At 41.4% G+C, this 24,833-nt stretch overlaps 1 protein-coding gene and 1 pseudogene across 2 annotated transcripts; both read left to right on the forward strand.

Moving 5' to 3' along the window:
- Positions 1-346: 346 nt before the first annotated feature.
- ENGASE (endo-beta-N-acetylglucosaminidase) lies at positions 347-15,678 on the forward strand. 2 transcript variants are annotated; one of them, XM_069076065.1, is made up of 14 exons: positions 347-627; positions 2,677-2,741; positions 3,094-3,295; positions 6,459-6,607; positions 8,236-8,393; positions 8,859-9,007; positions 9,727-9,889; positions 11,394-11,497; positions 12,431-12,539; positions 12,948-13,135; positions 13,498-13,646; positions 14,272-14,380; positions 14,835-14,949; positions 15,239-15,678. In XM_069076065.1, exons 1-14 carry the CDS (start codon positions 491-493, stop codon positions 15,650-15,652), a joined length of 2,211 nt encoding a protein of 736 aa, XP_068932166.1. In that variant the 5' UTR covers positions 347-490; the 3' UTR covers positions 15,653-15,678. The 2 variants fall into 2 exon arrangements, with proteins under 2 accessions (XP_068932166.1, XP_068932167.1); XM_069076066.1 differs by having other exon boundaries at positions 14,275-14,380.
- A 5,249-nt stretch (positions 15,679-20,927) lies between these two features.
- On the forward strand, positions 20,928-21,704 carry LOC138152234 (myosin light polypeptide 6-like; annotated as a pseudogene).
- Positions 21,705-24,833: the final 3,129 nt, after the last annotated feature.

Consider the following 24,833-nt stretch of genomic DNA (forward strand, 5'->3'; position numbering starts at 1 on the left):
TCAAAGCCAGTCACAATAAATATATACAATTCAGCTTGGCTTGGGCGTCTTCCAGGGCAGCTTTGGACATGCAGCTTCCCAAACTGGGGGTGGTGAGGATTTAAGAATAGAAGGGGAAAACATGTATTCCAACTAATTTAGACATAACCCTTTTTTACTATTTCTCCCCCTCATGCATCCATCCATCCATCCATCCATCCATCCATCCATCCACCTACCCACCCACCCATCCATCCATTCATCACTTCTTCAGAGAGTACCTACTCAGTTCTCCTTCCCCGAGTCCGCCCAACCAGCACCCAGGCCCCTCCCTAAGGACGTGTCCTGAGGTGTCTGGGAAGCTTCTGATTGGAAGCCGGGACGGCAATGGGCGGGGCCGAACGGCTCCATGGGCCGGAGCTAAGAGCTCTAAGATCGCGCCAGGAGTCGTCGGGGGTCACTCACCAGGCCTGATCTGGGGATCTGTGACAGGCGCCTCCTGGGAGACCCAATGGAGTCTTCGGCAGAGGGTGCAAGCTGGGGAACAAGGAGGCGGCGCAGCCCGCACCTGCCGGCGGCGGCCGAGAAGGAGCAGCCGCAGAAGATGAAATCGAAGCCGCCGCGCTCGCCGAAGAGGCTCGGGCGGAGGTGAAGGGAACCCGGGAGAGAGCCCTGGACCGGATGTGGAGAGGGGGTTGGGAGGGCCGAGAGCGCGCGAGGTTTTGACGGAAGGGACGTTCATCTTTTCCTCCTGGCTCGTGGAACTCGTCTCCCCCTTCTCTCCTCCAGCCTGCCGATCCCGTGCTTGCACGCCTAGGCTAGGCCACATTGCCCAAGCTTTCCCCTCCCCAGCTTTGACAACTTAATGGCCTTGCATTTAAAAAAAAACAACAACAACAACCCAAAACCTTTTGAACGAGAGTGACCTTAGGGGAGCCCGTGCTGTTTGAATGTTTCCTCATTCGGATGGCTATTGGATCCATGATTTAGGATCCTCAAAGGGACACTAGAGATTATCCAGTCCTGGTCCTTCTTCAGATGAGAAACCTGACTCAAAAAAGGTTAATTCTTGGATTCTGAGTCAGAGTTCGTTAGTGGCAGAGCCAGCCCTAGAATCCAGCACTCTGGCCTCAAACTCAGGACTCTTTTAATTGTGATGTGAGGCTGCTGAACTAGGTTGTTGGTTTCTATTTCTAAATTTTATGGGACCTCTTTTTGACTCTGCCACTTTTCTCCTTGACCTTGGACAAGTCACTTCAAGAGGGCTCCTGAGTCCTCATATGTAAAATGAATGGGGTGGACTAGTCCCAATATCCCTTCTACCTCTGACATTTTATGGCTCAGTTCATCTAGTATGAATGATACCAATCCCAGTTAGACTATTTTTGTCTTCTAGGTCGCCTGTTTCAAAAGTTGGGGCTCAGCCCTGACTCCAATGGGTATGTGATCAACCAAGTGAGGATGGGAAATGGGTAGCAAGCCACTCTCCCTGCATTAGTCATTGCTAGGGTTGTCTCCAACTCTGATAGCTACCCTAAATCTTCAACACTCACCCACTCTACCCTATCTCTCCTTTGTGCAGTCTTTTCCCTTCTGAGCTAGATATAAGTCTCTTAGGGCATTTATAACCTAGTCAGTATGAAATTCTACAGCAGTAACTCTGTGCCTGTAGGAAAATTGATTCCCTTCCCCACCTCCAACCCCCAACATAGTTAATCTCTGCCAGGAGCACCTTATGTATCTTGGAAGTTAGGTGAGTCACCACTTTCCTAGAGCCTCCCCCCCACCACCTCCCCTTCCCTGTTTGCATAGGACAGAGGGAGTCCTACAAAATGAGCAGGAATGGATGGGTTGTGACAGATGCCATTATCCTATATTTCCACCCCTCTTCCAAACTGCCAGGTAATTGCTGAGGACTCCAGCATCCTTCTAGTCACCCAGGTTTACAAGTAAATTATTAATGTTATTATTGATACCTCGTTTTCCTTTAGCCCATACATCAATCAATAAGCATTTATTAAATATGCTAGGCACTTTGCTAGGCATTAGGGACACAAAAAGAGAAGAAAGAAACAATACCTGTCCTCAAGGAGCCTACATTCTAATAAGAACGACAGAAAAATCTGTCAGGGTATTTTAAGCAAGAAGTGGAAGTCTCTCTCTCCCTAGGCTACCTGGTACCTCCCTCCCCTTTTCAGCTTTGTTTTCTGTATTTTCTTCCCCCATTCACTTGTAAATTATTAAAGGGCAGAAACTGTCTTTTTCTTACTATTTTAGCTCAGTGCCTTTTGAAGGCAATGTATAGAATCATCCAGAACTCTCTTAATCAACAATTATTGACTCAGGTTGCCAGTATACTGAACTGTATTATATAATGTGAGCAATTGTACAAACTCTGGGAAGATAGATTGAATTTCTTTTCTTTTTTGCTTTTTGGCGGGGGTAAGGAAAGGCAATTGGAGTTAAGTAACTTGCCCAGGGACACAAGGTTAGTTTTGTGTTAAGTGTCTGAGGCCAGATTTGAACTTAGGTCCTCCTGACTCCAGGGCCAGTGCTCTATTCACTATGCCACCTAGCCACCCCTAGATTGAATTTCTTTACAGGATGTTTGTGGACCAGAAAATTTAAGGAGAAAGATTTATTTTAATCCTAGTCCATTTTGTACTAAGCTTCTCGGTGTTTTTTCCTTTGCTAAAGTGTGGAAGAGAGCCAGAATCCAGTCTTTCGAGAGGTGATCAGTTTTAAGCCAACTCCCTTGCCAGGTGAGAAAACCTGAAGCTGTGCACATGGTTTGACTTTTGCAGACCTTATGGCAAGGGTTCTTAACCTGTTAGCCATTAACTTGCTTTTTAAATATTTTGTTAACTGTATTTGTATTTTACTACAACTGATTTCCTTTGTAATTCTACATACTTTTTTATGCATTTAAAAATATTCTGAGAAGGGGTCCTTAGACTTCATTAGATTGCCAAAGGGGTCCCTGACTTGCAAAAAAAGATTTAGAACTCATGCCTTAATGGCTTCCTCTCAAGATTTCATCTGCTTAAGTTCTTTTTCACTTTCAAAGTTACAATATTTCAGTGGCTTTCCCCAATGTTTCTCTCATCTGTCCAGTTAGAAACTACGACAAGATCACCACTGAACCTGTCAGCTTTTACTTTTCTTCACTGGAGGAGCTTCTGGCATGGACCCCAGGTAGTGATGATGCCTTTAACATTGCCATGATACCCTTAGCAGATCGCCAACCATCACTTCAAAGCCAGAGGCCTCGGACTCTGGTGTGCCATGACATGATGGGAGGTTACTTAGGTGACAGGTGAGTTAATTTTTCCCTTTTACCCAGTAAAACAGTGGTCACATTGAGAGACCAATGAGGTGTAGTTAATAAAGTACTGAATTAGGAGTCAGAAGACATGGCTTCTAAGTCTGCCTCTGCAACTAACTAGTTTTGGGATATTGGGTAAATTAGGCTATACTCTGTTGATTCCATAATTCTATGGCTTGCCTTCTCTCTTGATTCATTTAATTAACCATCCTCCCATAGCTTCACAATCTATCCTGAGTTTCCTAGCCTTTATTGACTGATGCAAGATTTGTTATAGAACATAGGGAAACTTTACCTGAATGAATAATGGAATCTCCCACCTTTTTTTGAATTCCACTTATCTATTTTTATTATTCCTCCAAATTTGAAAGATACATTCCATTAATGAAAAGCAGTGTGGTACGTTGAAGGTGTACTGGACTTGGAGATGTCCTGGACATTGGCACATACTGTACCTTGGGCAAATCACACAGTCTCTTTGGCTGTATCTTTGTTTCCTCATCTGTAAATGAGGGAGTTGAACTAGATGACATTGAAAGTTCTCAGCCTAGGATCTTGTGATCTTGCATGTCAAATACTAAAAGAAAGATGCTTCTTGGGGAATTATTTTGTCATTAGGGATGCGTTATAATGGGCATGAGTGAATTTAGTTATTCAATTTAACAAACATCTTTTTAAAATTGACTTTTTAAGTCAATCATCTGTAAACACAAATATTTCAGTATGCAAAGATGAGCAAAAAAACTTACTATGTATAGTTTTCAAAATGTATATTGTTAAATTTTACAAGGAAGTAACAAAATTGCCCTGTTTGTGTTCCTTTTTTATTTTTTTTGGTGTATTTTATAATTTAATGATGCTTTTTTTTCCTCTCTCTTTTTTTTTTTGGCATCACTGTCATTTCCTACCAACTCACCCTACCCTCTAACAAATTAGTATAGTCATGCAAAACAAATCAAGGCTTTGCCTTTGTCTAAAAATCTGTGTCTTATTCTGTAACTGTAGTTCATTGTTTCTGCCAAGAGACATGCTTTATCAATAGTCTTCTGAAATCATGTTCAGTCACTACATTGAACAGAGTTCTAAAGTTTTTCAGTTTTTTTTACATTATTGTGGTCACAGTATAAATTGTTCTCCCAGTTCTGCTCATTTTATTCTTCAGTTTTTATGAGTCTCCCAGGTTACTCTGTATCTGTCATTCATTATAATACTCTATTGGATTCATAGACCCCAAAATTATGGGCACCTATTTTGTTTCCAATTCTTTGCTACAACAAAAAACAATTTGTATTCATGGATCCTTTCCATTTTTCTTTGATTTCTTTGGGACATGTGCCTAGTAGTATTATTGCTGGGTTAAAGAGTATAGTGATTTTTGAGTATTGTTCCAAATTCCTTTCTAGAATGATTGGACCAATTAACAGCTCCACCAAAAGTGCATTAATATAGCTGTCCTCTCAGAGCTCTTATAGCAATTGTTATTTTCCTTTTTTGTTATCGTTGCCAGTATATGAAAGTTCAGAGTTGTTTTAGTTTTGTTTTTCTCTTATTATCGGTGATTTAAACCATTTTTGGTATGGTTGTTGGTTGCTTGCATTTCTTCTTTTGAAAATTCACATTTAACCACTTCTCTTTCGGGGAATGCTTCTTGTTCTTATATAGAGAATAGATACTGGACCTATGATTTCCTGTAATAGGAAACTCCCTGCTGAGGAAACTCCCTTGGCATTAAGTGACTGGCACATAGTCAGAGACAGGACTGTTTTTATATATCTGAAATCTCTATGTATTTTAGACTACATTAGAGAAATCTGCGGTAAAGGTTTCCTTTCAAATTTTAACTGCATTGATTTTGTTTGAGCAAATGCTTTTAAATTTTAGTTAATCAAAATTGTTGATTTTATCTGTGATCACTTCTTTTTTTATTTAGCAATGAAATCTTTCCCTAACCTTAGTTTTGAAACGTATCTCCTCCTCTCCTCTAGCTTTTTTATTTTATGATCTTTTATATTTAGGTCATGTATCCATTTGGAGTTCATTGTGGTATATATGTAATATAAGATATTAGTCTAAACCACAGGTTTGAGGCCACAGTTGGCCCTCTAGATCCTCAAGTGCAGCCTTTTACTGAATACATACTTCACAGAACAAATCCAGGTTCCCCACCCCTGAAGCCTAAATCTAGATTTTGCCAGGTTGTTTTCCAATTTTCTCAGCAGTTTTTGTCAAATAGCAAGCCTTTATTTCAATAGTTGGTATTGTTGGGTTTGTTACTTTGCTGCTATGTTCATTTGCTTTTGTATCTTGCTTATTTAATCTATTCTACTGATCAACTTTTCTGTTTTTTAGCCAGCATAAAATAATTTTGATGATTACTGCTTCATAGTATAGAGATCTGGTATTACTAGGTCCCCTTCATCCCTACTTTTTTTCATTATTTTTCTTGATATTCATGACTTTTTCTTCTTCCAGATGAATTGCGTTATAATTATTTTGAGCTCTAAAGTAGCCGCTTGGTAGTTTGATTGATTGTTGTGGCACTAAATTAATTTAAGTAGTATCATGTTTATTATATTGGCACAATCCAATTATGAAGTTAGTGTATCTACAATTATTTGTCTTCCTTTATTTCTGTAAAAAAATATCTTGTAGTTTTATTCATATATGTCCTGAGAGTCACTTGGTAGGTATGCTCCCATGTATTTTTACAGCAAACATTTTCTCAGGACTTGCTGTGTGAAGAGCATTACATTATCTGCCAAGGTAGGAATAAAACTGAATAAGACATAGTCCCTGCCCTCATAAAGTTTACTTTCTAGTGATGGGGTGAGAGCAGGGAACGCAGCATATACACAGGTAAATATGATATAAATCAGAACCCAAATGTAAAAAAGAGAGAGTTTTCTCTGCCCTTTCCTTGAAAATTACTTTCCATGTACTTCTATTACTTTCCACTTTGCATTTCATTTCCTGTGTACATGTTCTTTTCCCTCCAACAGAACATAAGTTTTTGGAGGGCAGGGTCTGCTTTGGTTTTATCTTTTTATCCAACTATTCCTAGTACATAGTTGGCACATAATAAATGCTTGTTGAATTGCATTGAGTTTCCCATTTTTCATCCTGTGATTTGACTTCACCCTCTTCCTTTACCTAGGTTTATCCAAGGTTCTATGACAGAGTCTCCCTACACCTTCTATCACTGGCAATGTGTTGACATCTTTGTATACTTCAGTCATCGCACAGTCACCATCCCTCCGGTGGTCTGGACCAATGCTGCCCATAAGCACGGGGTCTCTGTGCTGGGTAAGAGTGATGGCAGACTGCATCAGACTTCGATTATTAAAGAGAGCATACATAGTAGCAGCTCAGAGTGATATGGGAATGAGAGAAGATTGAGTCAGTTGTTGTGGACTGGAAGTGCCTATAAATATGTTGGTTCTTTGGTTCACAGAGCTAGAAGGAATCTTAAAGCCCACTTCCTTCATTTCACAGATTAGGAATCAGGGGTAGAGTTTAATGACTTGCCCCAGGGTCACACAGGAAGGATGTATGCTGATCCAAGATTGGAACCCAGATGTTCTTCCCATACTGGCTCCTTAGCTGTAGTGTAGTAGAAAGAACATGGCCTTTGAAGTTAGAAACCTAGTTTTGAAGTTCCCCTAACTTTCCACCATTATTAGCTCTCAGTCCTTAGGCAAGTCCCTTAGCCTATCTGTGCCTCAGTTTCCTCATCTGCTAAATGGATATACTAATTCCAACCCAACAAGATTGGTGTGAAGATCAAATGAGATCATGTAAATAAAGTGTTTTGTAAAACCATAAAATTTTACATAAATATGAGCTACTATTACCACTAAAGGAAATGACATGGCATAGAGGGAAAATCACTGGCCTTGGACTCAGGAGTGACTTGGGTTCAGATCTTGCCTCCAACGCTTCTTTAGCTATATGGCCATCGGCAATGCTTTACCTTTACCTCTTTGAACCTCAGTTTCCTTACCTGTAAAATGGTTATAGTAATAATTGTAGGAACCTCACAAGGATGTTGTAGGGATCAGATGAGAAAACATATCAAAAGTATTTTTGCAAACTTTAATCAATCAGGCATTTATTATGTAAGAACACTGTGTAAGGCACTGTTCTAGCCATTGGGAGTATGGAGAAAAAACCAGAACAGTAGACCTTTTCCTCAAGAAAGTTATATTCTGTTGGGGAAGAGAAGGGAAGATAGCACATGAAGGGGACCTGGAAAGGTGAGGGCAGAGGGGGTTTGTGTGGTGGCAACATAGTGTGGACATTGGCCTGCAAGTAGAATGAGGGACTGGCTCTGTGCAAGACAAAAGCAAAAGCTCATCTGTAAGAGACCAGTGCCCCAGGGGCAGAGTATAAGATTTGGTTCAGGGTAGATGAGAAAGATGGGGATGATGGCTAGCATGCAGGCAGCTTAGCTCATATCAGTAGCCTTTTGCCCATCTTGAAACAATAGTTTGCTCAACATGGAGCTCACATAAATAAAAACAAAATTTACATAAAGTAAAAACAAGTTAATTTTGGGTTTAGGGGAGACAGCATCCAGTGGGTCAAGAAGGGCCTCATAAAGGAAGTTGCAGATAAGCTTAGGTTTGAAGGAAGCAGAAGAGTTTAAGATGATGAAGGGGTTCAGGCCAGGTATGTGGAGACATAGGATGGGAAATAGAGTGTGTGAGTCACAGGTTGGTCTGGACAGACCATAGAGGGCAGTGATATGTAATAAAATATAAATGTCTGCTATAATTACCTAGCTCATTAGCAGACCCATTGGTGGCCTTTTGATTTACCTCTGAAGTCACAACTCTGGTATTTCCATCCAAGCTATACCCATTCCTGCTAAACAAGTTATCTTCTTACCTGTACATCATCAAAGAGCCTAACCTTTCTGTCCTGTCTTCTAGGGACTTTGATCACAGAGTGGACAGAAGGTGGGCGGCTCTGTGAGAAATTCTTGTCTGGAGACCCATCCTCTTACCAGAAGGTGGCGGATCAGCTAGTCCGCATTGCACAGTTTTTTCGCTTTGATGGCTGGCTGATCAACATTGAGAACTCACTAAGTGTGAGTTTGGTCTTCTTCCCCCAGCCACCCTTCCACCCTACTCTAGTTCATTTCTCCCCTTAGGGTTTTACACGTGCCAGCCATCATGCTAAATGCTGAGGAAACAAAAGCAAGTTAGCAAGACAGTACCTTCTCTCCAGGAGCATATGTTCTAATGGGGAAGAGAACTGGAAAAGTGTGGAGAGAGGAGATATGTGTGATGGTGACATAGTGACATGGGGCTCTGGGTATGTGCAAGACAAAGTCACCTGTCAGAGACAAGGGCAGAGTGTAAAATTTGGTGGTGGTTGGGGGTGGGGGAGATGGGGAAGACAGGAATGATGGCCAGAGTGTAGGCAGCTTAGCTCATAACAGCAGTTTTCTTCCTATCCTGAGAGAAGAGTTTGCTTACCTAGAGCCCTTTAGGTTTTCTAAATTGTGCTCAGCTCAGACAATGTCAAATCTTCTCTTTCTCCCTTCTCACAGATGGCTGCAGTGGGGAACACTCCTTTTTTCCTGAGATACCTGACTAACCAGTTGCACCAATATGTACCAGGTGGATTGGTGATTTGGTATGATAGTGTAGTGAAGGATGGACAGCTAAAGTGGCAAAATGAATTGAATGAAAGTAATAGGTGAGTTGATTTAACAGTGGCAACCTAGTCTTTATTTTCCTTGTTTCCTGAATGTGGGCAGAAGAATGAAAAGAGATTGGAATAGATTCCAGTCTCAAACCAACAAGGATGGCTAATGTTATGAATTGAAGATACTTGTCAGATTAACCGAGCAGCTCTGAGAAGGAGCTGGTCTTTATCCTTGCTTTTCTGGGCCTGATTAGCTGACATTCAGTCTTAGCACCCAAAAGAATTCTGTCTACCTTTGGGGGAAGTGAGGTTTTTCTTAATTTACCTACCTTTAAGCATAACTACTTGCATAGGCCAATTATAATGTGTTATGGGTTGGTTGTAAAGAATATTAATGCTTTTCATTCCTGTAGGGAGCACGAACTACTTAAAACAAACAAAAAACTTTGGGCCATTTGTGTGTGTGTTGAAACTCAGCAGTGGCTCTGACCTGTGTGAGGTTTAAATTTGTGGCCACTTTGATTGAGAGGCACAGTCTGATTAGATTCATCATCCTCAAAAGGTTCGATTGCTTGTGGCCTTGCACTTAGAATTATATGGAGAGTGATTTACAGACACGCTTCCTGCCCTTGAGGAGTTTATAATCTGTAAAATACTGTTCTTTGGCTGCAAGAGCAAGGTGGGTTCTCAGGAAGCCTGCCTCTAGTCCCCACTTAAGGGAGAAAGGGAGCTCATTCTTCCCCAATTTTGTGTCTCTTGTTGCTTCCCAGGGTATTCTTCGACTCCTGTGATGGTATCTTTACCAATTACAACTGGAAGGAGGAACACCTGGAACGTATGGCAGCCTTTGAGGTGCGCAAGGCAGATGTGTACATAGGAGTGGACATATTTGCCCGGGGAAATGTCGTGGGAGGTGGATTTGACACAAACAAGGTGAGTAGATTGGGAATGTGGAGGCTTAATCACCATTTGAGGTGATAATGGTTCTCTAAGGTCTCTTTCAAATTGGTTGTTGTCTTTCTTACTTTTCCCTTCACTTTAGAGGAGGAAGGTGCTTGTCATTCTTCTTAGGACAGAGCAGTTGAGACGTATAGACCATTGACGTGTGGGCTACCCAGCATGGGGGTGACAGGGCTCGCTTCAGCCCTGGATGACTGGGAATCTGGGGGCCTATATTCCAGACACAGACTTTAGGCATGTCGCTTCTCTGAGAAAAGGAAGACTGGTGGGGAAGCTGGGGGAAGGGGCAGGGATAGACCAAATAATCTCTAAAGCCTCTTTCAGTTTTATTCTATTCATTTACAAATTTATTATATTATATCATATATATATATTTATTCTATGTCAGATCATTGAGAAGTAGTACTGGACATAGTGCTGGATTTGGAGTCAGAGGTCTCATGTTTAGATCCTGCCTCTGACCCTTATTATCGCTTCTGTGATGTTAAGAAAGTCATTTAACCATTTTGGGCCTCAGTTTCCCTCATCTGTAAAATGAGGAGTTGGATTAAATGAGGCCTCTTCTTGCTCTAAATCTGTGATCCTATGATAAATTCTTGTGCACTTGATAGTAGCCTGGACCACCAGTCTTGTATTCTGACTAACTCTTACCTTCTGTTCTGTACCTTTTCAGGACAGCAGAGCAGACTTGGAGAATACTGAAAGTATTTTTATATTTTTAAAGTTACTTGGTCAGTTTAGGTGGTGACCTGCAGGATTTGGTTTTGGGAAATGATAGGTTGGTTATGAGTTTCTGGCAATACAACTTATGGCAACAAAAAGGGAAAGGGAGGTTAGGAGTTGATGTACCTCATGAGAGAAAAATAAATAATCTGTCTCTTGAGCTTGTCAGTCCTGTCCCTTTTCTTTTTCTGTAGGGAGGTCCTCAATCATTGATTAAACTTTAAATGAATAATGTAATGCCATCAAAGAACATTCTTCTTATTCCTGGTTATTCTGATTATGTAATGAGGTATGAGGTTTCCTCCATTCCTGTACACTTTGAACATTTCTTCTGGCTTTCTTCCACCCTGGAGTGCCCTCTTATGGCCAATCTGTGAAACTACAGAGTGCTCAGATAGGATTCTGCATGAATTTCAGCAAGAGGTAGTCATTTAACAAGTATTATGAGTACTGTCTATGTGCCAGACACTGTGATGGGTGTAGGAAATACAAAAATAAAAGTGGAATGGCACTTGCTCTCAAGGAACTACAGAAAATCAAGAATTCATCAAAATAGTGGGTGAAAATTTCAGAAGAGGCTGATAGAAAATAGGGGGTTACGTGTCCCATGTTTGATGGGGAATCAGAGACCCATTGCTTCCTCCTCAGATGCTAAGAGAATCCTGATATATAACCTCAGCCTCAGAGAAGGCAGTGGATGAACTATTTTTACTTTTATGTGACTGGTATTTCTCTCTATCTTGTCATTTTGCAGTCACTGGAGCTGATCCGGAAGCACGGGTTCTCAGCTGCACTCTTTGCACCTGGCTGGGTGTATGAATGCTTAGATAATAAAGATTTCTTCCAAAACCAGGACAGGTGAGCTCTCAGTCCCACTTGGGGCTTCTAATAGTAGATCAGTGAGTCAGAGAAGGGGACCTCAGATTATTTTTTTTTATGGGTAAATCAAACAGCTTGACTGCCCCCAAGTAGGAATGCCCTAGAAAGAGATGGAAAAGCAATGAGGAATGGATGATAGGTGAGGGACTGAGGGACCACTTCCCTCAGAATGGCATTTCGGGTGCATGAAACAAAGTGATTGAGGAAGCATAAAGTTATATTTTGCTATTATATAAATATTATATTTTGTTTATATATATGTATACATATAAATGTGCATATAAAATATAAGTATATATATGTATATACATAAGTATATATAAAACCTTTGTTTATGTCATTGATTCCTTGAGCATATGCCCCTCTCGTGGGATTACTGAGCCAAATGCTTTGAACAGTTTAGTGACTTTTCTTTAATAATTCCAAATTGTTTTCCAGAATGATTGCTTCAAATCACAGTTCTACCAGCAGTGTATTAGTGTGTCTGTTGGCCCATATCCCTCTAATTCGACTTTTTTTTTCTGTTTTTTTATCATTTTTGTCAGTTCCATAGGTGTGAGGTAAAGCCTCACAAACTATAAGTACACTAAAATTTAGTGTAAATTTCTCAGGATTAGTGATTTGGAAAAACTTTACATATGATTATTGACAATTTGCACTTCTTTTGAAAACTATTCCTCCTCTTGGGCTACTTATGTATTGAGCAATCGCTTTTGGTCTTTTATGTGTCAATTTTTTATATAGCTTGGATACCAGACTTTTATCAAAGATATTTCAAGGCAAGTATAAGTTTGTCTTGGATGGGGTTGGGGAAAGCTATAAGATAGAAGAATGGTTGAGATTGAGGGTATACTGAGTCTCCTCTTTATTACATTTCTTGAGATCTTCCTGCCCCCACATGTCTCTGTGTAGGTTCTGGAGTTTGCTGGAACAATATCTGCCCACTCACAGCATTTGTTCCTTGCCCTTTGTCACCTCATTCTGTCTGGGCTTGGGAACACGGAGATTCTCCTATGGACAGGTGTGTGGAGTATTTGTGGTTCCCTTGTTCCCTTGAAGTCATGCTGGGTTGAGGGTAGAACAAGAGTTTCCTGCTTGTACTGGATTTAAAAAAAATTAATTGGTGCTTTTTTTCTTTATATAACAGTAATTTCCAGATATACCCCTTCCTGCCTTATACTCCAGCCAATGAGTCTTCCTTTGTATAACTTATAACTTGTATTACATTTTTCAAGGGGAAACATTCTTCCTTTTGTCTTCTGATTTCCATAAATTTGTGAGAAATGGAGGGGAGGTTTGTTTTGTGTGACTAGGATTTGTGATCTGAACACAATTGATATCCACCTTTTATCCCTGTCCATTCCTGCTGTCTACTTTGTCCTGCCTAACATTATAGAATGTTCTCCTTGCCTCTGGTTTTTCCTTTTAGGAGGAGACAATAGGACCGTGGTACCACCTGAGTGCTCAGGAAATCCAGCCTATTTTTGGAGATCATGTACTGGAAAGTAATTCTGGTTGGGTGAGGATCCACAGCTGCTTGATGGATGCCTGGAATGGAGGAGGCTCCCTACTTGTTCATGGGATGATTCCTTCCAACACTGGGAAGGTGGCTGTGAAGTAGGTGAATGATTAGGGATTAGGGACTTTCAGCCTTTCTTCTGACTCTGTACTGGTTGCTTAGTTGGCCTCCCTCATAGGGCAAAGTGCTAGAGTGCGAGGGCAGATAAAGGTTTTCGGCATATCTTGTGCCTTGGTTTGAGAAAGCTCTGGTTTTCCTTGTGACTTTCCAAAGTCACGGTTGTAACTAGAACTAGTATAGTAGAGGCATCATCAGCCAAACATCTAAATTGCAGAAGGGAGAGATGGAAATTCTAGGGTTTACAGTGTTTAGTTATCTTTGTGGCTCAAGGCACTTGAGCCTAGTATCATCTTAGTAGAGTTTCTTTAAGGCCTCTCATTGCATAATTTTTTGCCTTTAGGCTTTTTTCTCTGAAAGTCCCAGCACCACCAAAAGTTTATCTGTCCCTAATATACAAACTGGAAGAGCGTACAGATATCACCGTTGCATTGGAACTCTCCACCCTGGATGCTAGAAGATGTACCATTGGGGGCATCTCATCTGTACATGGTGAGGAACCAGGACAGGAATCTCACTTGCCTCCACTAAATTTCTTTCCTCTGATGTCTTTTATCCCCTCTGGGCCTTTTTACTCTGACCTCTGTGGTCATCTCTAGAAGCACACGTCCAAAAGGACTCGGATGACCGACAGAGTGGAAGGATTGTTGGCAGGGCCCTTGCGAGTGCATAGCAAGGTCTCAGCTAAATTGTCTATACTTCCTTCCTTCCTTCAGGTAGTAACAGAGTTCTTAGTGGAGTCTGCAGGTAGGGACAACATGTCCCAGAATGATCATGTCAGACGTAGACTAGATGAAGAATTCACTTCTCCTTTCCTTTTTAGATTAATCCCAACAGTCTAGGACTTTATTCATATTTGAGCTCAAAAAGCTGTACCTCCAACTGGGTGTGTCATTGGGAATGAGCATAGAGTAGCATGGAGTAGATGAGGCGTTCATTTTTATTGAAGGGAGATCAGAGGCTTCCCAATGTGACAGCTTCTTCAAGAATGAAAGTTCTGCCTTCCTGGCTGGTTTCTTCATGGCTCCTGATTCTTTCCTTCTCGGCATTTCTGACTTGGAGATCTGGCTGGAAAAATAGAATTGAAACTCATGTTTTCCCTGACTTGTCTTCTTAGCAGGGCCCACCACTAGGCACACTCCCCGACCTCTCCGGGTGCCCCCAGCCAAGCTGCTCAGGTGGGTTGGTAGATGCAGCCAGCAGTTCGACGGAGGCTGGATCCATCGGTGAGTCCCCCTCCCCTAAGGGTGTGTTGCACTGTGCAGGGGGCTGGCCTACCATGAAGATGGGCTAGAGGTGAGTGGGTATAAGGATTTCCGAGCTGAGAATTCCCAGGACTGGAGGGTGGTGGGAAAACTCCTAGGCTTAGTCATTCCTGCTTATTGGAATAGCCCTGTCTAGCAGATTTCTAGGTTGCTGCAGGGTATATAGGTCCTAGTTCATTGCTTGTGCAATTAACTTATCTCTAGAGTCCTAGGCCCTGGATCAGGGCCTTTGTCACTTAGCCTCCAAACCCCCATCTTCCATGGCTACTATAGGATTGGATCATGGTAAGCAGTCAGCAGTATAAGCAATTGAGCTGGAGATTAGTCACTCAATGAAGTAGTAGGGAATTCTACTCAACATAGAAGCCCTTCCTTCTTCTTTTGTCTTCATAGCTTGTTTCTGCCCTTTCCACAGCTGCTATGAAGTGAATCTTCAGAACTGCTTTTTGCAAGACATCTTTGTTAATTTCACACGCCCCTTGGGCAGCCAGAAGGATGAAAACTTTACTTGTCGCCTTGGAGAAATCCAGGTGAGGAGTCCTAAGTATGAAGATTCCTACTCTCTAAGACTTGTAGGAAGGAAGCTTGGGGTCCTGGGGGCTCAAGCTATTAAGGGTTTTATGCTGAACTCACAAGGAAAAGGCATGATATTACGATAAAACTGGGAACAAACTACAGAGCTTGTTTGTAATATCCCTTGTGTCAGAGAGGGGGTGAGGTGCTAGTGTCCAATTATAAATAGTACAGGGTCTTCTTTCCCATCTTGGGAATGAAAGTCAGGGATTAGGGGAATATTCTGAACTTTCTTTCTCTTGGCAGGTAGTGGATGCCAACAGCCTAATGACACCCTTGCCCCAGGTCCAGGACCTTACTGCTTCACACACCTGTTGGAAGCGTATCCACTCAGAGTCACACAGGTTCCAGACGAAGCTTCTTCTTAGCTGTACTCTCTGCTGGTCCTACCTGTTATCCCACGCCTATGGCTTCCGAATCTACCATCAGGGAGGGAACTATTCTTGTAGAAAGGAACTGCTGGACTCAGAAGAGCCCAAGTTCTTGGGTTTAGCCCATTCCAATATGTACCGTGTGGTGAACCTGGAAGTAGAAGAAGCCCCAGCTGGCCAGGACTGCTTTGTGGAGTTCTTTGTACAGCCTATCCCCAAGGAAGGATTCTTGGTTCCTCAGATAGAGTGGGGCAGATTGACTCTGCTCTACTCAAAATCAAGGGCCTAAGCATTAAAGCAGAATTGTCTCATTGACTCAATTTCTTTCTTCATTGTGGTGGAGGGAGGCTTGATTCAAGGACGTAAATTTGGAGGTATTGAAGCAAAGGGCACTGGGGGACCTTGGGCATAGGTGTGGGTAGGAAACTGTTGGAGGCCCATGTAGGCCTTGGTAGCTTCTTTGGAACTGAGGCACACTTAACTGTTTCTGTTTTATTTTTTTTTAATCAGCTCCTTTGAGGTTGAAATTTTTTTCTCTGGCATTATTTGAAAACTTTATCCTAATCATTCTCTTTATGCTGAAAAGTTTCAAAGTAATAGTTACAGCAATTAGAAATACTTAGTTAAGGAAAAATAGAGAGGAAGACTTAGGCTGTATCCTTACATTGAAAGTGGTAGCCATTTTTCTTCACTGTGGTCTGAATAACTGAGGAAATTAATTTTAAATCACAGCTGGAGGATTTTAGTTAAGAGAGGCATGAGGTCTAACATGAGATGCTACAACTATGCTTTCACAAATGCTCTGTGCTTGGTCATTTATAAAGGCCCCACACCAAGGCAAGTCTTGGTTTCTCTGTGGATACTTGACCAATGCCCATTGTTTCTAGGGCGCAGGCATGGGGAGGAAGGTGTAGCAGTTTTCCCTGTTCTGAGTCAAGGATTATTAAGGCTGGCCTACCAGAGATACAGCCCTAGATCTCTTCCAGCCATGTGACTTGGTCAAGACCCATTATAGCACAAAAGTCTTCTCTGAAGGACCCCAAAAATTGTTTTAAAAATATTTTTCCTTTTTTGTGATTGGACTTGGACTGACGTTTTCTGCCTCCCTTGCCTGTACCTTTGCTCTAACTAGAGGCTGTTAGGTTCAGGGAAATGAGACACCAGGCCCATCATAACCCTTTCTACCTTGTAGGATAGTAGCTTGTCTCTGTCCGCCTTCTAGCCTGATATCTTCTGTGATTCAGCAGAAACACCCAATATATGTCCATTTCACTACATCTTTTTCTACGATCTTTTCCCCTCTGGAAGATTTCACATGTGCTGAACCATTTTCATCTACTGCTTTTCTTCTCATCTTTCACCTCCTTGCCCTTCGTTCTTCATTTTGGTCTTTGGTCTTGGATGAATCAGTTTTGTGGCCTGGTGTCATGAGGAGGACCCAATGCACTTGTGGGTTGTACTTTTCCAACTTGACACCAAATACCCTTCTTAACCATTCTGACTGAGTTCACTGTGGTATATCCTCTGTGAATCGGAAGGATTCATAGAGCAGTGTCCCTAAAGAGTAGGGAGAAAACCCATAAGCCCTGCTTTTAGGACACAGGATCATACATTTAGAATTCCAGGGGCTGCAGGGGTCATTTAATCTAACTCTCTTATTTAACAAGTGATGTACCCAGTGGCCTATCCTGGGATACTTTGTTAGAACAAGAAATTAATATTGAGCTTTTGTGATATCAAAAAAAGATTGCTGCACTGTACTGTGAGCCACCAGGTGGCAGCACAGGTCACTTGGCTTCTTTAACTCTCCCTTTGGCCTTTGGTATTTGGGGGGCTTCATGGAAAATTGGCAGAGCCTAATGAAAAATGTAGGATACCTAAGTTTTCTTTGTATGTCGGTAGTGGGAGGGTGGTGCTTTGTTCCTATTAGTGTTTTGCCTTCTCTTTTCTTAGATCATACCTTTCTTCCAGAGAAGGAACTCAACCTGGACTCTAAACTTTAAACCCCCTCCCCCAACACTTTGATCATTGTATTTCAATATAATTGGTTTCCTTAGTAATCCTATATATTTTACTTTATGCATTTGACAACATTATTCTGAGAAGGGATCCAGAGGAGTCCCAAATACTGCCATAGGGGGCCATGTCAAAGAGGTTAAGAAGCTCTGTTCTGGAAGAACATTCCAGAGTTCTACAGCTTCTGTCAAATTTGTTAGTTGCCATATAGGTTGCAACTTGACTTTTGGAGCACAGAATGACTCAGGCATGAGCCTAACAAGGCATGTAAATATGTAAATTTCTGGTTTCTTACAAATTTTATCAATAAGTCTTTAGGCTGAAAAAAGGAGAGGGAAGGAGATAGGTGTCATAAAGAATACTAGCAATAATGTAAGAGGAAGACAGAGAAAAGTTCATAGGTAGCAAAATCCAAGAAAGGAGATTAAAATACCAGGAGGAAAATATGACTTCTTAGATGTCACTGAGATTTGGTGGAATGAGACTGACTGGAATATGGCTTTGGAAGGGTATATATGTAACTTACTACAAAACAAAAAATAGGATAAGTTTTTTGGTTTTGTTTAAAGATACATGTGTAAGGGGGGGTGGGTTGAGTAATATTGTATTTTAAGAAGATAGACTCAGTGTGAGGCAATCTGAGAAGCAAAGCTGGGAAGCATGGTAGAGAACATTGAAGAGCAATGGAAGCAGAAAAAGAAGCAGTTTTGTCATTGGAGATCAGTTGGGCAGAAAGATGAAATATGAGAAATTTGGGAAACATTAACATGGCAAATTGCCTTGACTGAGTATTGATGGACAACTACAATACTTCTAAAAGTATAGGAGCTAACAATTTGTTGACTTCAATAATGATTTCATTCTTCATAAAGTACAGGAACTAACACAGGAAAATTTTTTTGGACCTGATTCTCACCAGTAAGGAAAAATTGCTTCCAGGAAGTGACCATACCACCTTACATTTTGTGATAGAGGAGAGGAAAACTGGAAATTATCTTGTTTGCAAATTTCAGAGGGTTAAAAAAAAACACCTCAAAACTCTATAGGATTCCATGGATTAAAATTCTCTAGGGAAAGTCAAGAATGAAATTCTGAAGACACAAAGGAAACAATTCTGATAAGGAGAAATTAATTATTGAGATAGATGTGCGCTGACAGTGAATTCACCAAACAACTTAGATTTGAAATTTCATATTGAAGATGGAAGCAAAGGCAGATAATAGAGAGTGATTATGGAAGTGTAACTTTATAAAAATAGTGTGAGGTGTGCTAAAGCTAAGAACAGGTTGAGTTGGGTAGGGAAGGACAACACAAAGGGCTTAAAAATTATGCTAGAGACAAAGGGATGTAGAAGGGATAGAACTTCTTTTGGGTGTATGGGGTTATGACAAGTGACAACGGAAATGGCAACACTGCTCAGTATTCATTTTGCTTCTGTTTTCTCTACCAATAAAAATGATTCTTGAACTGGAATTGAGAGGACGAGAGCGGTGGGTGGAGACTTGATACCCAAGAGAAGTAAGAAAACATTGAAAGCACCTGGCTGTTCTTAATGATCTGTAGTCACCAAGCTGAGAGGAACTATGTCCTCTGGCAATGAAAGAGCTGGAAGAATAGGAGAGGTGCCGTAGGATTGGAAAAATGCAAACACGCTGATTTCCAAAAAGGAGCATAGGAGCAGAGATGTAGAGCAGAAAGGGATTTTAGAGGCCATCAATGGCCTTATTTTACAGATGAGGAAGCTGAGGAAATGGAGACATATAGGCTAGATATATTACAGCTTAGTAGATTTGGGACTGACCATACAACTGGACTTAAATGGTTGGATGTCATCTTGAAAGGTCTTTAATGGAATGTCCCCGGGATCCTTGCCTGGCCTTGTGCTGTTTAATGATTTTTGTCAATGATTTGGATAAAAGCAGATGGTATGCTTATCAGACTTGCAGATGGCACAAAGCAGGGAAGAATAGCTAACGGAATCAGGATACAGAAAGATCCCAATAGGATAGGACATTGAACCAAATTTAAAAGATGAAATTTAATAGGCATTGGGGGACTGAAATTTTCATTGGCTAAAATTCAGCACCAAAGCACCTGACCAAATTTGAAAGATGAAATTTAATAAGTATGGGAGGACTGAAATTTTCATTGGCTAAAATTCAATACCACAGCACACAAGCATTGCTACTGACAGTCATGCTTAATAAAAACAGAAATTCGGGCCAGGCAGGTGCCTTCTCATCCTAACTTTTGTTAGGGCTGAAGTTCATTTACAGCTAAGACTGTGAGGGTTTTTGTTGTGTGTCACAGTGTTATTCATAACCAAAGACTTTCATCCCCAGCCTGTGATTTAGGGGTGGAAAGGAGAGACCTAATCTTAGCCTGGGGGCACTATGCTGGCTTTTGTTAGCTGGTTGTGGTGGCTCCAACTATGTCAGCCTGCCCTTTTTAGGGAGAAGTGTTAGCCAAGAGGTACTAGCAGACTGAAACTGAGAAGGCTGAGCTGACCCTAAAGAGATGAACACACCAGCAAGAGTCTAGTGGAGAGCAGACCTAGTGAGAGCAGAATGTTAACATCACTTGAAGATATTAGAGGTCCTACAGCATCGGAGGCGTGAATTGCCCCTCATGTGTGATCCCTACTGCATGTTCACTTTCCCTACTTTATATTTGTGGAAGAATTTACTCTATATTTGATCTTATATTGCAAATCTTATTACTATGATATTACAATAAATGCCTTTGCTTGGAACTGTGTTCCCTCTAATTAGAAAATAAACACATTTGGGGGGTTCATGAGACTTCGACTACTTTAAATTTAGATTACCTTGAACCTGAGGAGTTGTTCTGTGGACCTCCTATGTGAGAGGAGGTTAGCACTGTTGCTACATAGGAATGAAAATACTCCTGAAAAAGATCCCCAAAAGAAAACTCCTAGGAATATTATAGCCAGGTTCCAAAATTCCCAGATCAGGGAGAGAATATTACAAGCAGCCAGGAAGAAACAATTTGAATATTGTGGAAACACAATCAGGATAACCCAGGATCTGGCAGCTTCTACACTGAGGGATCGAAGGGCTTGGAATATGATATTCTGGAGGGCAAAGGAGCTGGGATTAAAACCAAGAGTCACCTACCCAGCAACACTGAGTATCATGTTTCAGGGGAAAATATGGTCATTCAGTGGAATAGAGGACTTTCAAGCATTCCAGCTGAAAAAACCAGAGTTGAATAGAAAATTTGACACTGAGATACAAGAAGCAAGAGAAGCATGAGAAGGTAAACAGGGAGAAGAAATCATAAGGAACTTATCAAATTTGAACTATTTACATTCTTTCATGGAAAAACGATAATTGTAACTGATGAAACTTTTCTCAGTATGAAAATAGTTGAAGGGAATATATATATATATATATATATATACATATCTTTATAGGAGAGTATATGGGCATATGTGAATGTCTGTATATATGTTTACAGGTATACATAGAGGGCACAGGACCAATTTAATAGGAAGGGATGATACTTAAAAGGTGAAATTAAGAGGTGAGAGGAATATAATGAGAGGAGATGGGGAGAGACAGAATGGGGTAAACTATCTCATATAGAAGAGGCAAGGGGAGCCATTACATACAGCAGCAGCAGCAGTAGGAGAGAGCTCTCTGCACAGCCAAGATGTGCGATTTCATAGAGGATCAGACCGCAGAGTTCAAGGAGGCCTTTCAGCTGTTTGACTGAACAGGGGATGGAAAGATCTTATACAGCCAGTGTGGGGACATGATGCGAGCCCTGGACCAATGCTGAGGTGCTCAAGGTCTTAGGGAATCCCAAGAGTGATGAGATGAATGTGAAGGTGCTGGACTTTGAACACTTTCTGCCAATGCTGCAGACTGTAGCAAAGAATAAGGACCAGGGCACATACTACGTAGAAGGGCTTTGGGTGTTTGATAAGGAAGGGAACGGCACAGTCATGGTGGCAGAAATATGACACGTCCTCATCACCCTGGGTGAGAAGATGACAGAGGAAGAAGTGGAAGTGTTAGTGGCAGGGCACGAAGACAGCAATGGTTGTATCAACTATGAAGAGCTAGTCCGGGTGGAGCTGAATGGCTGAGAACAACTCCCCTTCCCACAAAGAACCCCCTAACTTTCTCAGTGTGAAAATCATCCTCTTGCCCCTGAAGCAACTAACTACGTTTTCAGGGTTACCAACATCCTCACTTCCAATCCCTACCATATGTCCTCTTTGCCCTGTTTGCTCTCTGCTTTCACCAAATAAACTTGCTATCAGCTCCTAAAAAAAAAAAAAAAGAGGCAAGGGAAAATGGTTACAATGGAGGGGAAGAACAGGAAGGCAAGAAGGCAAAAACTTATTCTCATTGAATTTGGCTCAGGGAGGGAATGACATACACACTAAATAGGGTATCTCACCCTACAAGAGCGTAGTGGGGAAGGGGATGAGAGGGGGGATGATGGAAGGGAGGGCAGGTGGGGGTGGGGAGGGAAATTGGAAGCACTCACTTTTGAAAAGTAGGATCAAAGTAGAGAATAGAACAAGTGGGAGGTGGGATAGGAGGGAGGGAAATATAGTCAGTCTTTTACAATATATCTACTATGGTAATGTTTTGCATAGCTACACATGTACAACCCATACTGAATTGCTTATCTTCCCAGTAAGGGTGGGTGACAAGGAAGGAAGGGAATGAATCTGGAATTCAAAGTTTTAAAATCAAATGTTTAAAAATATAGAAATACAACTATCAATACTACTTTACATGTAATTGGGAAATAAGATATAAAGGCATTGGGGCATAGAGATCCACCATGCCCTACTGGAAAAGTCGAAGGGGGTATGGGAGAAGATATGGGAGAGAGGAGATTGGAGGAGAGGATACCTGTGGGACCGCTATTTTGGGGTGGTGGGTAGGGGAAAAACTTTGTAACTCAAAATCTGGTGGAAATAAATGATGTAAACCAGAAGTTAATAAAGCATTTGAAAAAAATATAAAAAAAAGAAATGAAAATAAAATCCTAACATTTATGCAGAAAACCAATTTCGTAAGTACAAAATGGGTGAATGGCAGTTTATCTGAAAAATTCTGGGGTCTTAGTAGACTACACATTCAATGAGTCAGTAGAGTGATACATTAAAAAAAAAAAACACCACTCAAAAAGCTAATGCAGTGTTAGGTTTCATTAAGCTAAGAGACATTGTGTCCAGGCTTAGAGAGGTTTTGGTCTGGTACTCTGACCAGACAACATTTGTAGCATTGTGTTGAATTTTGGGCACTACATTTTAGGAAGGACAACTTAGGAGCATGTTCAGAGGATTGTGACCATCTGGATGATAGACTGAAAACTGGTCATGAAGATGGGCTGAAGAACCTGGGAAAGATTAACCTGGAGATAAAAAGAATTAGTAGGAGGGACATGATAGGTGTTATCAAATATTTGAAAAGCCATCACTTAGAAAACAGGTTAGAGTGGTTCTGCTCTCGACTTCAGAGATCAGACCTGGGAACACTGGGCAGAAGTTGTCAGGAGGCAAATTAAGGCTTGATATCCAGAAAACCCAGAATAATTAGAGCTGTTCTATGACCCATGTAGGAATTTGTTTTATTTGCCTGTACATGTTTGTAGTAGGTTTTGTTTTTCTCATGTTGGGGGGAGGTGGGAAGGGGAAGGAAAGAAAATGGACTTTTATGTAATGGAAAAGCAAAATTTTATTTAAAAAACAGTTAGAACTATCCTGAAGTATAACAGGCTGCCTCAAGTTTCCCCTTAGTGCAAATCTTCAAACAAAGCTTGTATGACAAGTTGTTAGCGTGTGTTGAGAGGATTCATGTTCAGGTACTGGATGGATCAGGTGGCTTCTAATGTCCCTTACAATTCTTGTGATTCTCTGGGTAATGTACTCACATCCCTCACACTCTTAACAAGGAGCATAACTGCAAGCCAAGGAAAAGATGCTCTCTGAGTCAGCAGCTGCTTGGAAATGTGAGGGAGTGAGTGGAATATCTCACAGATTCTTCTTGTGGATCAGGGTCAAATGTTATGTACACCTGATGCTCATCCTCTGCAGTTATCTGGGGGGGAGGGGGTGTTGCGAGTAGGAGTGGTACTTCCTGGGTGGTGTTAGGGATGGAGAAGAGAGGTGGAGCCACTTATAGAGCCATGTTTTTTATTTTCAGTAATTATCTGAGGCTGTATTTGCTTGTTCCCCCATTTTTGAGCTTGATGGAACAGAGGCGGTTTCTACTGCCTGTCATTTGCCCAGACCCAATGTTCATGCTGGCCCCAATCTCCTCAGGTTTCTGTCCTGACTCCGACACCACCTGTTAGTACCTAGTATAATACTGATGCCTGGCTTCATTTATTTGCATGTAGTCATTTTTCTAGTGGAGGTTCCTTAGAATATTTTATGCAGAGGAGAGAAAATTTATAGTGGCAATTATTTTCTCACAGTCTGGTGAGCAAGCAATTAGAAGTAAGGGGGTTTAGCAGAGCATGGCGTGGCAGGATCACACAGCCCCAACTCCCTGAGAGCACAGTCCCCAATTCCACCAACAAGAAAGCCTCATATGCAGGAAAATTAATATCTCGGCATTTAAGCTGGTGCCCCTCTGGTGGGTGTAATTGCACTGAAATAAATTATCTGACGTTTTGAAAAATGAAGAACTCAACTTTTCTCAATGTGCAATTCTGGCAAGAGTGGTGATTTAAGGCCTGAGAATATCCTTGCCCCTTACCCTGCCCCCTATGAACTCCCAAATACAGTCAAAACTTTATTAATCTGCAAAACTTTCTATTCCATCCCGCCTCTCCCAGTCATTCGTACCTTATTTTCCTCTTATCAAAGACAGATGTCCTCAGATCAGATGCCCCTAGCTCTTTTCTGGCTTCTGCTGACCCACTCATCCAGGGAATGGAGAAAGCCAAAGAAACTACTTTGATACTTTTATTGAGATCCTGTCTCCTTGTCTCTTTAGCTCTTTTTTTCTTCTTCAGGTGGGGAGGTGTCCAGATTATTCAAACATCATTAAACCTTAATGAGAGTATATAACAGGACCAGTAGAATCTCAAATAGCTTCTACCTTCCCTTCTGGATGGACAGAGATGAACCCTCTGTCCTCCCCTCTCTGCCTGACCCCATGCATGATCCACATATTTTCTAATGTTCTGAGTTAGAATTGACAATGTGGCTTTTTTAGCAGCATCAGTTTCAGGGGTGCCACTTTGGTTTCTTTGCAGATGCCCCACTGACTAGAATTCAATGGTAGCAAAACTATCACCTGATCTCTCAGTAGAAATTTTGGGGTCAGAGGATTTAACACCAGAAGGAAAACCTTTCAGATCATTTATCCCAAATCTTCTGATACCTGAATGGGTAAGGGCAGATAAATGCCTCGGTGCCACAAAGCTGTTGTGAAAGGTGTTTTTTTTTCTTCTTTAAA

This window comes from Petaurus breviceps, unplaced genomic scaffold, assembly GCF_028583685.1.
Source record: "Petaurus breviceps papuanus isolate PSGF00001 unplaced genomic scaffold, PetGlider_PUasm1.0 90925, whole genome shotgun sequence".
Classification (NCBI taxonomy): domain Eukaryota; kingdom Metazoa; phylum Chordata; class Mammalia; order Diprotodontia; family Petauridae; genus Petaurus; species Petaurus breviceps.